Source organism: Crocodylus siamensis, chromosome 15 (assembly GCF_052110815.1).
Source record: "Crocodylus siamensis isolate JL-2025a chromosome 15, ASM5211081v1, whole genome shotgun sequence".
Lineage (NCBI taxonomy): Eukaryota > Metazoa > Chordata > Crocodylia > Crocodylidae > Crocodylus > Crocodylus siamensis.
Window position 1 is genome coordinate 47358479 of NC_143409.1, and position 12869 is coordinate 47371347.

The window sequence follows — 12869 nt, forward strand, 5'->3', positions numbered from 1 at the left end:
CACATAGAGGGGAAGCAAGACCTCTCGGGACCTGTTAGCGATGCCTCTGTTGATGCAGGACAGGGTGCGGTTAGCTCTGCCTATTGCTTCGTCGCATTGGCAAACTCATATTCATCCTGGAGGCAATCCTGACTCCAAGATCCCTCTCTGCCTCTGTGCTGCCGAGAGGGTCAGCCCCTAACCTATAACCATAATGCTGGCTCCCTCTCCCCAGGTGCAGCACTCTGCACTTGTCCTTGTTGAACCGCATCCTGCTCAGATCCGCCCACTTCTCCAACCTATCCAGGTCTGCCTGGATGCGGTCCCTGCCTGCCGGTGTATTCACTTTACCCCACAGCTTGGTGTCATCAGCGAACTTGAACAGGGTACACTCCATACCCTTGTCCAGGTCGCTAATGAATATGTTGAACAGATGTTGAAGATGTGCTTAATTAGAGTGTCTTACAAGGTCCTAAGTCTCTCAGTGTCCCGGTGCTTCAAAATGGTGGTGGTGGCGCTTTAACTAAAGTTTGTTGTGCGAGCTTTAATTAAAGTGCCCTCACCACCATTGTGAAACTCAGAGATGCTGAATACAAGTGACACGGAGGCTGCGGGAGCATCCTAATTAGAACATTCCAGCAGACTCAGTTAATTAACTCAGCTCTGATGCACTCTAATTAGAAAGTGGAGGAGCAGGTATTGGGCACGTGCATAGGTACCCACAGAAAGGCAGGGCTGGAAGGGACCTCGAGAGGGTCTCTAGTGCAGCCCCCTGAGGTAGGATCTTCTCTCTCTACATTGTCCTATACAAACCCATTGTCTAGTCTGTTAAAAAAAACCCTGTAGTCAACTCTGAGACAACTACAAGACAAAAAGCCCTAGATTGCCACAGATAAAACAGGACTGCGGGATGGCACAGCACTCAATGCCTTTTGGTTTTAGGATTGTTATATTATGCTTGAGAGGGCTATGCTCCCCTGCTACTGATTAAATTAAATCCTCCACAGTCCATACTAATTAATCAGGGGCTAAAAATCCTTCTCGACTCCAAATATGTCAAGTGGTCTGACCCTGGGCAAGGCCCCAGGATTTTCTGGGTTTTAAGCCCCAGCAGGACACTGGTACACACCAGGCAAAATCCCCAGCCCTGGCTGCAGACAACACCCAGCGGTTCTGAGGAAAGCAAAATAACCCTGACATGTAGCAGCAGCAAAGGAAAAATATTTCTATTTATGACCTGAATCTGTGAATACACTGAGGGCTCCAATAAACTTACAGAGAGCCTGCTCCAACATGCCTGTAATTACAGTGCAGTAACAGTGAGTATGGGATAAACTGTGCTCCAGCATCACATGTATCAGCGTTCCTGTGCTGAAAAATGGCAGGAGGGGGCTTTAAACTAAAGCTCAGAGCTGAGCTAATTAAAGTCCCACCTGCACCCCCCCCCCCCCCACACACACATCTGAAGCACATCTGTAAATGCCCTGACCATGTAGGAAGGGCAGAATGCTCCAGGAGCACAACTGCCATGGAAAAGGCCTTTAAAAAATCCTGCTTCCCCTTAACAACCCTTAAAAGAGGAGCAACAACACACAACATAGTGAATTTTACATGATGAATAATGAACAATGTTGCAGTGCAGTGAAAATACTTAAAGAATTCACAAATAACTCCATACTGGTAGACAGATGCTACTAAAATACCCATGAAATACCCACTAAAAATTCATGTAAGCAAACTTGAAAGTACAAAAACATCCTTCACTGATACTTTGACTAACTATGTCTACCAGTTTAAGGTAAATTTCAGAAGTTAAAGTGAGTTAAAATCCAGATTCTGATAAACTGCAAATACACAGTTCAATGGATTTCTATTATGACCATGTGTGTTTGCTTCATGTTTCACTCGGTTTCCAGCGGAGGTGGTTCACTGTAGGGTTTGGATGAAAACTAACCTGATATATAAATTGCTGATTCCTTCTCTTGGGTGAAGAGGCTGTTGCTGATCAGACAGGACAAGTTCTGGTTTGAATTTACATTTATGACAGCAGAAATTTCTGTTTCAAACAGGCCATTCATCTTTGGGAATTTTATTTCAGAAAATGACGGGATACGATGCCCCTTGGAATTTCTCCACAGCACCTGGGGCTCCAGGTACCACTCAGCTGATCGACACGTCAAGCGGATCCTGCCCGTCTGGTAATCCTCCGCGGAGATGACGGGATTAGAGCCTAAAGCTAAAAAAAGTAAGAAATTATCTTTCTTAAATCTATGAGTCAATTTTGTAAAGGACTGTGGAAATCGTATTCCTGCTCTCAAGAATTCCTAGACATTGCAGAGCAGGGTAGAAATTCTATTAACAACTATAGAGCCTAGATATTCCTGGATGTGATAGCTGAGAAATGTCATCATCAAACAGTCACTGAGCCAATAACAAATTATGGTCACTGAGATCTGATTTTGGTAGGTAATGAGGGCATTATAAAAGGCTGTAGGCTGTAGGCTCCAGGGACTGAAACACCACAACACCAAGTGCAGACTCTGGACCCAGCATAAGCCCAACACATTAAGTTTGCATTCTAGCCGTAAGCAAAGTGTAGCTAGTTGGAATCATACTACAGGATAGTGTGTTTTTATTGACTGAAGGCAGACGTGAATAATCATTGGTTGCAGATCAGATTAAACCAAGCACAAGGGCTTGAAGCAGGTAATCCAAATATATTATATTATTACTATATCATACAATAATGACTAACGTAATTACATTTATTGCATATTGTTTTATAATAAATATTTGTGTTTAAGCCCCTTAGATGTAAAGCAGCCTTGTCAGTGAAAACTCTAAATTAGGTGAAAGGAAGAGGATAAGAAATCCTCCCTTCCCAGAAGAGCACATTTCATAGGAACATAAATCCCAACCAACTGACATCATCCAAGTCCACAACAGAACCGGTTCACTTCAGCTTCAAAAGTTTCCATGAAACAATGACATTTGAACAAAGGCAATCAGAGAACAGTTAGTAGATTATTAGAATAAGCCATTTATAAAGATAAGGTAAAGGCTGGAGGGGAGAGGGAAGGGGGATGCCCCCATGACTGACTACAGATTGATAGGGTTCAAATTAAATGGATAAATAAGCAAATTAGGATTGTAACTGAGGTTTGGGATTTCAAAAGAGAAAGGTTTATCTTAGGAAAACAGCTAGGCTTTTTCAGTCTAGCAAAACAGAGGCAGAAAGGGATATGTTTGCTCTATGTAACTATACCGGGGACTAAATATGACATATGATAAAGCACTATTTAGGCTAAAAGACAATGTTGATCCAAGAAAAAATGAATTTAACTTGGATAATTTAGGCTGGAAATTAGAAGGTCCTAAACACTGAGAAATCAAGAGCAAAGAAAAACTAACTTCATTCGAGATCTGCTTAAAATTATTAAAATACTGACAAAAATTGAAATATGATTCTGTAATGTGAAAATGGCTGGCTAAAATTGAAATACAGCGTCTAACTGCAAAATAATTCATACAAAGGTTCCATGATTTTATCATATTAGGAAAAAGAAAAAACCTGAAAACCATGCAGTGACATAAGCCAACTGACCTGCTACCTTCAGTTCTATTACAGCGTTCTCATCAGTAGTACCATCCTTAACAAGGCAGATGTATAGCCCTTCATTCGAAGGCCGAATGTTGAGAATCCTCAGGGAAACATTTCCATCTGGGAGACCATCTTTCCAAAACGCTGTCCTTCTCTTGTATTCTGGCATCTGTTGTCTAAACTGATCTCTTCTATTACGGTACAGATGAACATCATTTGTAAACTCAGACCGGTACCCACCTCACTTCCATGTCCTTAGCATTCATGCTGGGGGACAGGTGGCATAGCAATACGATCTCTTCCCCCACAATGGCAGTGATTGGGTGATCAGGTCCAACAACTGTAAACAGGGCTGTAAAAAGTACCCAAAACACCTCAAAATAAGCTCAGAAGTAAAAAGATACTCAACATGAGATGGATACCCACCTGGCAGAGTTTCAGCCTGAACTGGGAAAATGACAAATAACTGAAAAGAAAGGCTTAAAAGAGAAAGGGCTGAGCAACTTTAACTGCAGCTGACTGCCCAACATAAGACATTCACTGTCTGTAAAAGGCTAGAATATCCTGAATAAGGACAACATATGTATTTTCTTGTCATAGAAATGTCAATGTTTCTCATTGGACATTTTCTGAACATTGTATTGTTAGAAATGGAGTATTGTTAGAAATGCACAGCTTGCATCTTGCACCTGATAAGAAAGAAACACTGCCAAGAACTTTTCTCCTTGCCCAGCCTTGCCACAGCTCTTCTCATACTAAATCGCAGACTCTCCCCCAACTTCTCCCTAGCCTTTCTCATGCAGATTACAGAAGCTGGAATTCAACTGACTGTGTCCTTGAAATGGGGGGGGGGGGGGGTTTAAACTCTTGGTGACCTATAGTACTTTCTGAGCATGCTCAATTAGCTGATGCATATTTACCTCTCCGCCCTGCATACTTAAGTAGTTAATTATAATATACATGCAACGGATGTAGTGATGTAACCACATGTATGTTTGTATGAAACGGAAATGAGCTGTAAGAGTTCCTGTTTCTGCACGTGTGCCCAGGAGGAAAAAAGATAAATACAGCCTGGAAAAATTCCTTGGTGGGTTCAGAGTAATCTGAGTTTTTGACCCTGCTCTGACCCTATTTGCAAATACACCTTTTGTGCCATCTAATGTATGTGTGTCTGTAATACTTTGCGAGCCTCGAAGAAACAAACCGCAATTTTTTGCATCAGTATCCTGATGACTCTGAAACTCGTGCTATGCTCGGGCCTACTAACAAAAGCTAAAATACCGAATGCTGATGCTAGCTGCGTATTGCAGGAGGATGTGAGTTCATGGCTAGGCCGTCTGACAAAAAATAATAATAATGAGGTATCTCTTCAGCTTTTCTTGCTATATTCAGGATAATTTCAGGCAGACCCTTAGTTGTCTAGTGTGTAACCATATGAAATGTCTATCCTTGATTAATTAGCATGGTAATTATTTCTTTTGCAATTAACTCGTGTTTATGTGCAGAAAGAGATATTCTCTATATGTGACAGATGTCTCCTCCTGATTTAATATGTTCTTCCTGGCTATTAATCAGTTTCTTGATATGTTCCAGACTGGATCACCTCTTCTTACTGAAGAAGGTAACTCATTCAAATTAGAAATTTCTGATGACCAGTAATGTGCAGGTTTTTCCTGTCAATTACTGCTTGGAACTCTTTCTTGATTTACACAACTAAAAGATTGCTTTGAAGATGCTCAACTAAGGGTATAAAAAGGCAGTAAAACAGCAAACAGCACACACTTAAAGAGTGAGAAATCTCTCTGACACCATTTGCTGATGCGCCCCGACTTACTCGAGAAGTTGAAGAGAAACACAGTGCCTCTTCGTCGCCTGTTTGGTGAGTGTCACAGGGCACTTAGGTGCCTGCTCCTAAAAGACCAGAAACGGCCTGGAGACAGCCCAAAGAGCCAGACAGGAGCCCAGGTGCAGGTTGCCATGGCAACCAGCTAATGAGGAATTAGCCTGCACCTGGGCAACTGGTGGGACGGGGCAGGGCCCTGGGCCCATAGAAACCCCAGGACGGGGACTAGGAGGCAGTTCTCTGCTGGCGGCCAAGGGAGAAGGAGCCCTCCTAGAGCAGGTTAAGGGAAAAGGCCTAAGTTCTGCTCTGGATAACGCAGAGGGGCCAAGTACATGTTATGTAGTTTGTGTTATGTTATAGCCCAGGGGCTTATGTTTTGTTTGCTCTTTTATAAGACCGGTGGCTTGGGTGAGGCTATTTGGGGAAGGAGAAGGCCTCACTGGGGGCCAACAGTAGTGTGGGGACCCTGGCACCAGAGAGGATGCAGCATTTGTGGGGCACAGACTCTGGCGCTGAGGGGTGCAGAGACATGGGCTGTGAGAGCCCAGTGAGGACAAGGGGCCAAATTACAACACGGCCTAGGCACAACAATGCCAGTACCACATGCGAGGCTTGGGGCATGGTAAAGGGGCAGCTGGAGCCATGCATATAGCCCCTAAGGCTAGGGTGCCCCAAAACACCCACTGTAAAACGGGACCCACGGGGTCAGAGAGTCCACCCACACCGTGTCCAACAGTACTTAGCAGCAGCCTCCCTATTTATATTTTCCATCAAAGACATGGCGGGTGAGAACTGAGGGGTGCCCATCGGGCCGAATTGGCACGGTCAAGAGGCCTTGGGAGATCACGGCCATGCTTAAGGACCCTGCCCTGTGACAGTGAGAAATCACCTTATAGCTAATTACTGGACTTGGTTTGGACTCACTTGACTTTAATTTTAAATACATGTAGTAAATAAAGTCTTCCTGTCACTCATCGAATGAGGTGTTTGTCAATCCCTGGGCTAGTCCAGAATCCTAGGCTTTTATTTGTTAACAATCCCATAATATGTATTGGTGCCTTGATGTTCTAATGACATTTTGGGATTAGATACAAATATCAAGTCACTGAAATGTCATGTAAAAGAGAATTTTCCCCCCTCAATATCGGTTTTGAAAAGACAGTGGAATGATGCGAGAGAGGATGTTAGGATACTGTGGTAACGAGGAACATAGAAGCACAAAAAAATATGGAAATATGTTTGGGCGATAGATAAAGGGTTATTGTTTTTGGGGACAAAGAGGAAAACTTTTAATTTCAGATGTATTTATTTTTTCTTCCCGCACAAGGATGTTGATGCAGTCTGGAACTTCTCATTTCTTTTCCATTTTCCATAAAAGACTGGAATTGGCACAACGTGTCAATAAAAAACTAAACAAACCTTTCAGCAGCAGCAGAGCACACATTCATAGGGAGCAGACACGTACCTGATTCCACCTTGCAAATATGAGATGTAATGAAGAATGTGAGAAAACCAGGCAGCAATGTGGAGACGCTGGAGATTTGGCACAATGAGGAAGCCATCTTCTTCACTGAAACTTGATCCAAAAGCACAAAGGGAAGGCAGAAAAGTATTCACTTGGAGAACATAGAGCGCTGGTTACCACCGTTGTGTACTGGATGAGATAGCAGGAAGACAGTACATACAAGTATGCAAGGGGAACAACCCTGGTTTGAATAAATTTATGAAAGTGCACAATTAAAACAGATGCTGACAGAAATTCCAGGGTTATCCCTGATAACTCCCTCCACCTTTTCCCCTCAGCTAAAAACCATGTGTTGATTCAGGTGATTCAGTTTTCATTATGTTTTAGACCATATTAAATGAATGAGATCTAGAATCACAATACTGTGCACAGTTAAAAAAACCAAAACGGGGTCCAGATTCAGTGACATGCCAATATAGCTGTTCAAGGCAACATGAGATTTGTTCTCTTCAAGCTCTTCAGAGTACTGTGTAAATGGCTGTGCCAAAGTGGGGAGTGCTGACCAGTCCTGCATTATGATGTAATTATCCCAAGGTCACTAATTATCCCAGGGTCCCAGTGTTGGACCATCTGGTGGGATAACTGATGAAAAACAAAGACTCATCAGAAAAAGCTGCTTAGATAGTTGGTTACTGAGCTTGGCCATGGAAAGGCAAGTTGTGGTTTTGACAAAATTGAATGAGTACAAATTAATATAGAATGAGATTCTAAATTCAAAGTGTTCCTGATTATTGCCTCTGTGGATAGTCTTACTTCAGAATAAGTGTTTTGCATTTAGAGTTAATTGGGAATATTTTTTCTAGAATTACTCCCCTGGAAAAGAAGACCTAAACTGAGTGTTTTAACTTCCATTCAATCAAAAGGGAAACCCATCTGACATGGCTTATGGCTGTCCACTGCTGTGTAAAACTGGTCACAGACTTCTGCTAGGTGTCCATTCAATCCTGCACAGCAATACAGACATCACCTTTTGTTATCTTTGTGATGCCATACACATTTTTATGGTGGCACAAAGCAAAAGCAAATAGACACCTGTACCCTAAGTCACACTACAATGTATTTGCTACAAAACGTAGCAGTAATTTGTGCTGCTTTATTGTGGTGGACGTCTATGTTGTTTATGGCAGGAAAGCACAGGAGCCTGGAGCATCCTGCACTCTCCAGCCACCTCAGCTAGATGGTCTCTGGGTTTGGGGTCTCAGCCTTGTGTGCCCCAGGATTTTCCACGCAGGATCAGGCCCCTCAACCTCGGGATTGCCTGCATGGCTTTCCCTGCTTCCAGGAGGCATGCCCATCACAATCTCTAGTCTAATACTGTTCCCAAGTTGACTCATAATGACATTTCAGTTTTTATAAGAGTTACAAAATAACAGTACATAGGGCAAAATCCTGTTTTGCCTCATAGTCAAGTAAGTGGCACGTAAGTGTATCTTTTATGAGTATGAATCTAAATGCAATTGTACTTCACTTTTTCCATTATACAATCACGGTTATAATATTATTTAAATCCAATAGATGACTACTCTGAATATGGGTAAATTGTGTAGCCATGCTCAGTAGAGCTGCATGGTATCATCTCTGGAGAAGTGCGGTAGCCATTTGTGCCTTGGAGCAATTGTGTTCTGCTAGCCTGGTCGTCTGCAGCCTGTATGACCTCAGCTGGGCTAGAAATGTCACTCAGGTGACAAGGTGTTATAGGGCATTACCAAATCATGGACAATGAGCCTCATATGTTGTCACAAGAACCAAATGGGATTCTTTTCTTCCTCGTCATTTAAGTGGCTGTTCTTTAAACTTCACAACAGGATTTTTGGCACTTGTGTACAGTGAACATTCAATCCTTGATGCATAAGCTGCACATGTAGACCTCTATGTCAGTATTTCCCAACCTTTTCCAGCCCAAGGCACACTTATACCAATTTTTCCATGGCACAACTGTTAAGGGATTCCCCATCCTAGTACCTACTGTCGCTCATTGCCATGGCAAAATTTCACAGCCCACCTGTTCACTTCCGATGGCACGCCATTGCGCCATGGCACACTGGTTGGGAAACACTGATTTAAGTACATGCATACCTGGGTGCATGCACCATGAACAAAATGGTGGAGGAGTCCCTCGGATTTTGCCCCGGCAGCTGACTGGCTACAGTCCTTTCCAGGGAAGCTGGGGACTCAGGTTCTAGCCCCCCCTTGGGTAGTCTGTTCACAGCACCCAATGAAGTGAGATGCTGACTGCAGACGCTCCTGCCCCTCTGAACCAGTTAGATTCAGTTGCCACCATCTCCACTAGCGGGTGCTACCACTACAGCTATGTCTTCCCAGCTGTAGTGGTGACAGCTCCCGAGTGTAGACGAATAATTGGGGAAAGTCAGTTGAAGCCCAAAGCAGTGTTTCTTCAGGCTAACCAAGTAGCAGAGTAATTGGCACACTGATGTGGCTGCACTATTCCCAGTACTCAGGTTAACTTATCTACAGCTAGACCTGGTATCTTTATGCTCTCCTGCAAATTACAGTGTACACGTACCCTGAGTCGTTGCACATTTAAGGTGAGCCTGGGAAACAATCACCGTATCAGCCTCTTGAATTTTAAGCAGCTTTTTCTTGTGCTGTGCAGGAACTGCCTTCTTTTAGCTGCAGACAATATAATACCCAGGGCCACATCTGGATCTCTGTCCCCCCATGTATAATGGGCAACCCACAGAGCTGCCTGTCCTCTGCCCAAGCCCTTTACAAGCTGCTGTGGGTTCAGTGCGAGAAGCTGTGGAAGAGATGCCTCCCACATGGACCCGCAGGCTCCTAACACCTAGTCTTACTAAAAGCATGAGTCAGGGCCCCAGAACTCATAGGACTTGCCCAAAAATAATGGGCTACAAAATGCTTTTTGAATTCTGCCACCTGAGACCTTAGTTTACACTGGGATCATATTCTCTAGAGTATGAAAGAATATGAATATGCTTTTCTCTGGAATAATGGGGATTAAAAAATTCTGTAAAAAACAAACAAAAAACTTAAGAGTAGTAAATATCATTTAATAGCAGGAATGGAGGAGCTTGGGCCTTAAGAAAAGCATTATTTATTTCTATATTAGAGCTGTAGCAGTGGAAGTAGATAGCATTACAATGCAGATTCATAGAAGATGGCAATTAAAACAACTGAAGAATTGTTTCAAGTATTCCTGCATCCCTCTGGAAGTCAATCCACATCCCTCTTGAAGTGCGGTGTCCAAAACTGGACACAATACTCCAACTGCAGCCTGACCAGTGCCACATACAGGGGAAGCATCACCCCCAGCTATGACTTCAAGATCCCTTCCTGCTGCTGTGCTGCTAACAAGGTAATCCTCCAGTCTATATGTTGGTGGTTTCCATTCATAGATGATGACAAAACAATTTAAAAATGGTTTCAAATAGTTTCAAAGTGAAGAATATGCACTGCTGGGAATCTATAGATTTGCATTGTTTACTCTCTATTGATTTTTAAAGGAGTAAAGAAAAAAAAACCCCAACCCTCAGGAACATTTTTGTTTTAATTTCCATTTAATTCATGACAACACAAAAATATATGTTGTGAATTGCTTTTTAATACAATTGGAAAAAGTCCATAAAAATTAAAATAAAGAAAAGTCCATTATGTTGAAAAGCGCTCATGAAAAACTGTTAAAAAGGTTTACTCTCCCCTAAGATACTCCAATAAAACTTTCTGTCCTTTATTAAAAACTGGGGGGGGAGAATACTCTAATTCACCACTTGTAACATGACTTATCCCACCAATAGGTCATCAAATCTCCCCTGAAGCTACATCACAATTATCCCTGCGAGCCAGCCCTTGATATCTACTACATGGACATTTGTTAAGTCAATTAAAAAATTATAATATCTTTGGAAATATTGGTCCCAATTCAGTATATATGTTTTTCCATACTTATCAATATTTAATGATGTGCTTAATTCCTACTGATTTCAGAATTAGTAAAAGATACAATTTTCCAATTTGATTAATTCTGGAAATACTATTCTCCTAGTTCTTTCAAAGAAAAATATTGTTTCCTGGACTCCAAATTGAAGAGGTTCTCTGTTACAAAACTTTGTCTTAACTTATAGCAAGAGTGGCTTGTTTGTTTGTTTTTCCCCCATTTAGTTTGGGTGTTGTGTGGAGGGATTTTTGTTCTTTTTTGAGGGTTTGTTTTGTTTTTTACTATGAAGTCTATAAAGTATTTTTAATGAAATTATATGTGAATGTAGAAATAACTTAGTTTTTGCATAAGTAATCAAACAAAATCCCAAAGGATAATCCAATCTATGTATTATTACATTATAATGGAGTATTTTAGAGGGTATTAAAGGTCTCCTGAATGTTTATCCATCAAGCAAAGTTCACCTACCTTGACTGATCCTGCTGAGTTGTGCTGTGTTCTGCCTCTGAAACATGGCTTTGCTTTCGTCGTGAAACTGAAAGATGCCTTTTGCCCTCCAAAAGATGTCTTCACATTTATCAAGAAAGCTGGGAAAAGTTTTTCAGAATGTCAGACAGCAAGTTCCACATCTAGTACCCACAGTAAAAGAGCTACAGGATGTAATTGCAGCTTTTCTGTCCAGTTTTCAAAATTTCAAACTTCTATACGCGCTTTCATCTTGCAGCATTTGTTAAGCTGTAAAGCGAAAGGAACAGCCGCTTCCTGGGCAGGGCGCAGCCTGCTGCGCATGCTCAGACACGAGCACTTACCCGTCCAGGCTGCCAGGGAAATTGCAAAAAAAAGCATTTTTGGCACATTATGTGATTAAAACCTGCTATTTACACTCACAAGGAGAAACAGAAAGTGTAGCAAGGACTTTTAGATTCCTCCAAAAAAAAGTCTGCCACTGAGAGGTTTTGAGTCCTTTGAACTTAGTAAAAAGCATCATTACTTCCTCTTCCTGCTTCCAGAGGCCTCTGGGATTTGTAGTTCAGCATCACAGCCTGCAGGGCTCTGCAGGGTCGCTCCCCTTCTGCTATGTACTTGTTAGAAATATTGTTAGAAATGCATAGTAATCTCGTACCTGATAAGAAGAAACACTGCCAAGGACATTTCTCCTCCTTGGCCAATTTGCTAGCTTTTCTTATACTAAATCACACACTCCCCCAGCCTCCCCCTAGCCTTTCTCATGCAGATTACAGAAGCTGGAATTCAACTGACTGTGGCCTTGAAAGGGGCGGGATTTCAACTCTTGGTGACCTAGAGAGCTTTCTGAGCGTGCGCAATTAGCTGATGCATATATGCCTATCCGCCCCGCATACTTAAGTAGTTAATTATAATATACATGCGACGGATGAAGTGACGTGATCACATATATGTTTGTAAGAACCAGAAATGAGCTGTAAGAGTTCCTGTTTCTGCACACGTGCCCAGGAGGGAGAGCATATAGTGCCTGCTGCGGATTTCCTCAGGGGGCGGAGTAATCTGAGATTTTCTGTCTCTGCTCTGACCCTATTTGCAAATACACCTTTTGTGCTGCTAATAGTGTGTGCCTGAGAATTATTTGCGAGCCTCCAAAAGAAACGAACCGCAATGTTTTGCATCATACTGACATTACATTTCCTGTTCACACAACACATTACATTACACAATGCACACACTACAGTATGAACTTTCATTACCTGGCTAGATCACAGCTCTTCTCCACTGACAGAAAGAGAAATCGGGGTGAGGACGTATCTGAGCAAATGAGGCTGTAAAAGGACTCTTGGATCCTCAAGCACCAGCCAGGGAAGACCAGAGTGATGCTGGACACAAATGGGGCAACGTGTGAGGCCTAGTTGGGACACTGTCATTTCATGTAATTAAATCCATACAAACCTCATCCATCAAAGTCATGTCAAATCTCTAAGCATAGGCAGAGGGAGAAAAATGTATTTGAGGGGCTGAGTGTGCATGCACATGCGTA

At 42.4% G+C, this 12869-nt stretch overlaps 1 protein-coding gene across 1 annotated transcript in view; it reads right to left on the bottom strand.

The window, feature by feature from the left end:
• LOC149852606 (butyrophilin subfamily 1 member A1-like) overlaps window positions 1-12384 on the bottom strand; it is a 28803-nt gene extending 16419 nt beyond the window's left edge. The window contains 5 exon segments of the mRNA XM_090030064.1: window positions 1934-2215; window positions 3584-3815; window positions 3817-3932; window positions 6889-7038; window positions 11328-12384. Coding sequence (XP_089886190.1) covers window positions 1934-2215; window positions 3584-3815; window positions 3817-3932; window positions 6889-6985 — 727 coding nt within the window. The 5' untranslated portion in view covers window positions 6986-7038; window positions 11328-12384.
• Between the last annotated feature and the right edge of the window lie 485 nt (window positions 12385-12869).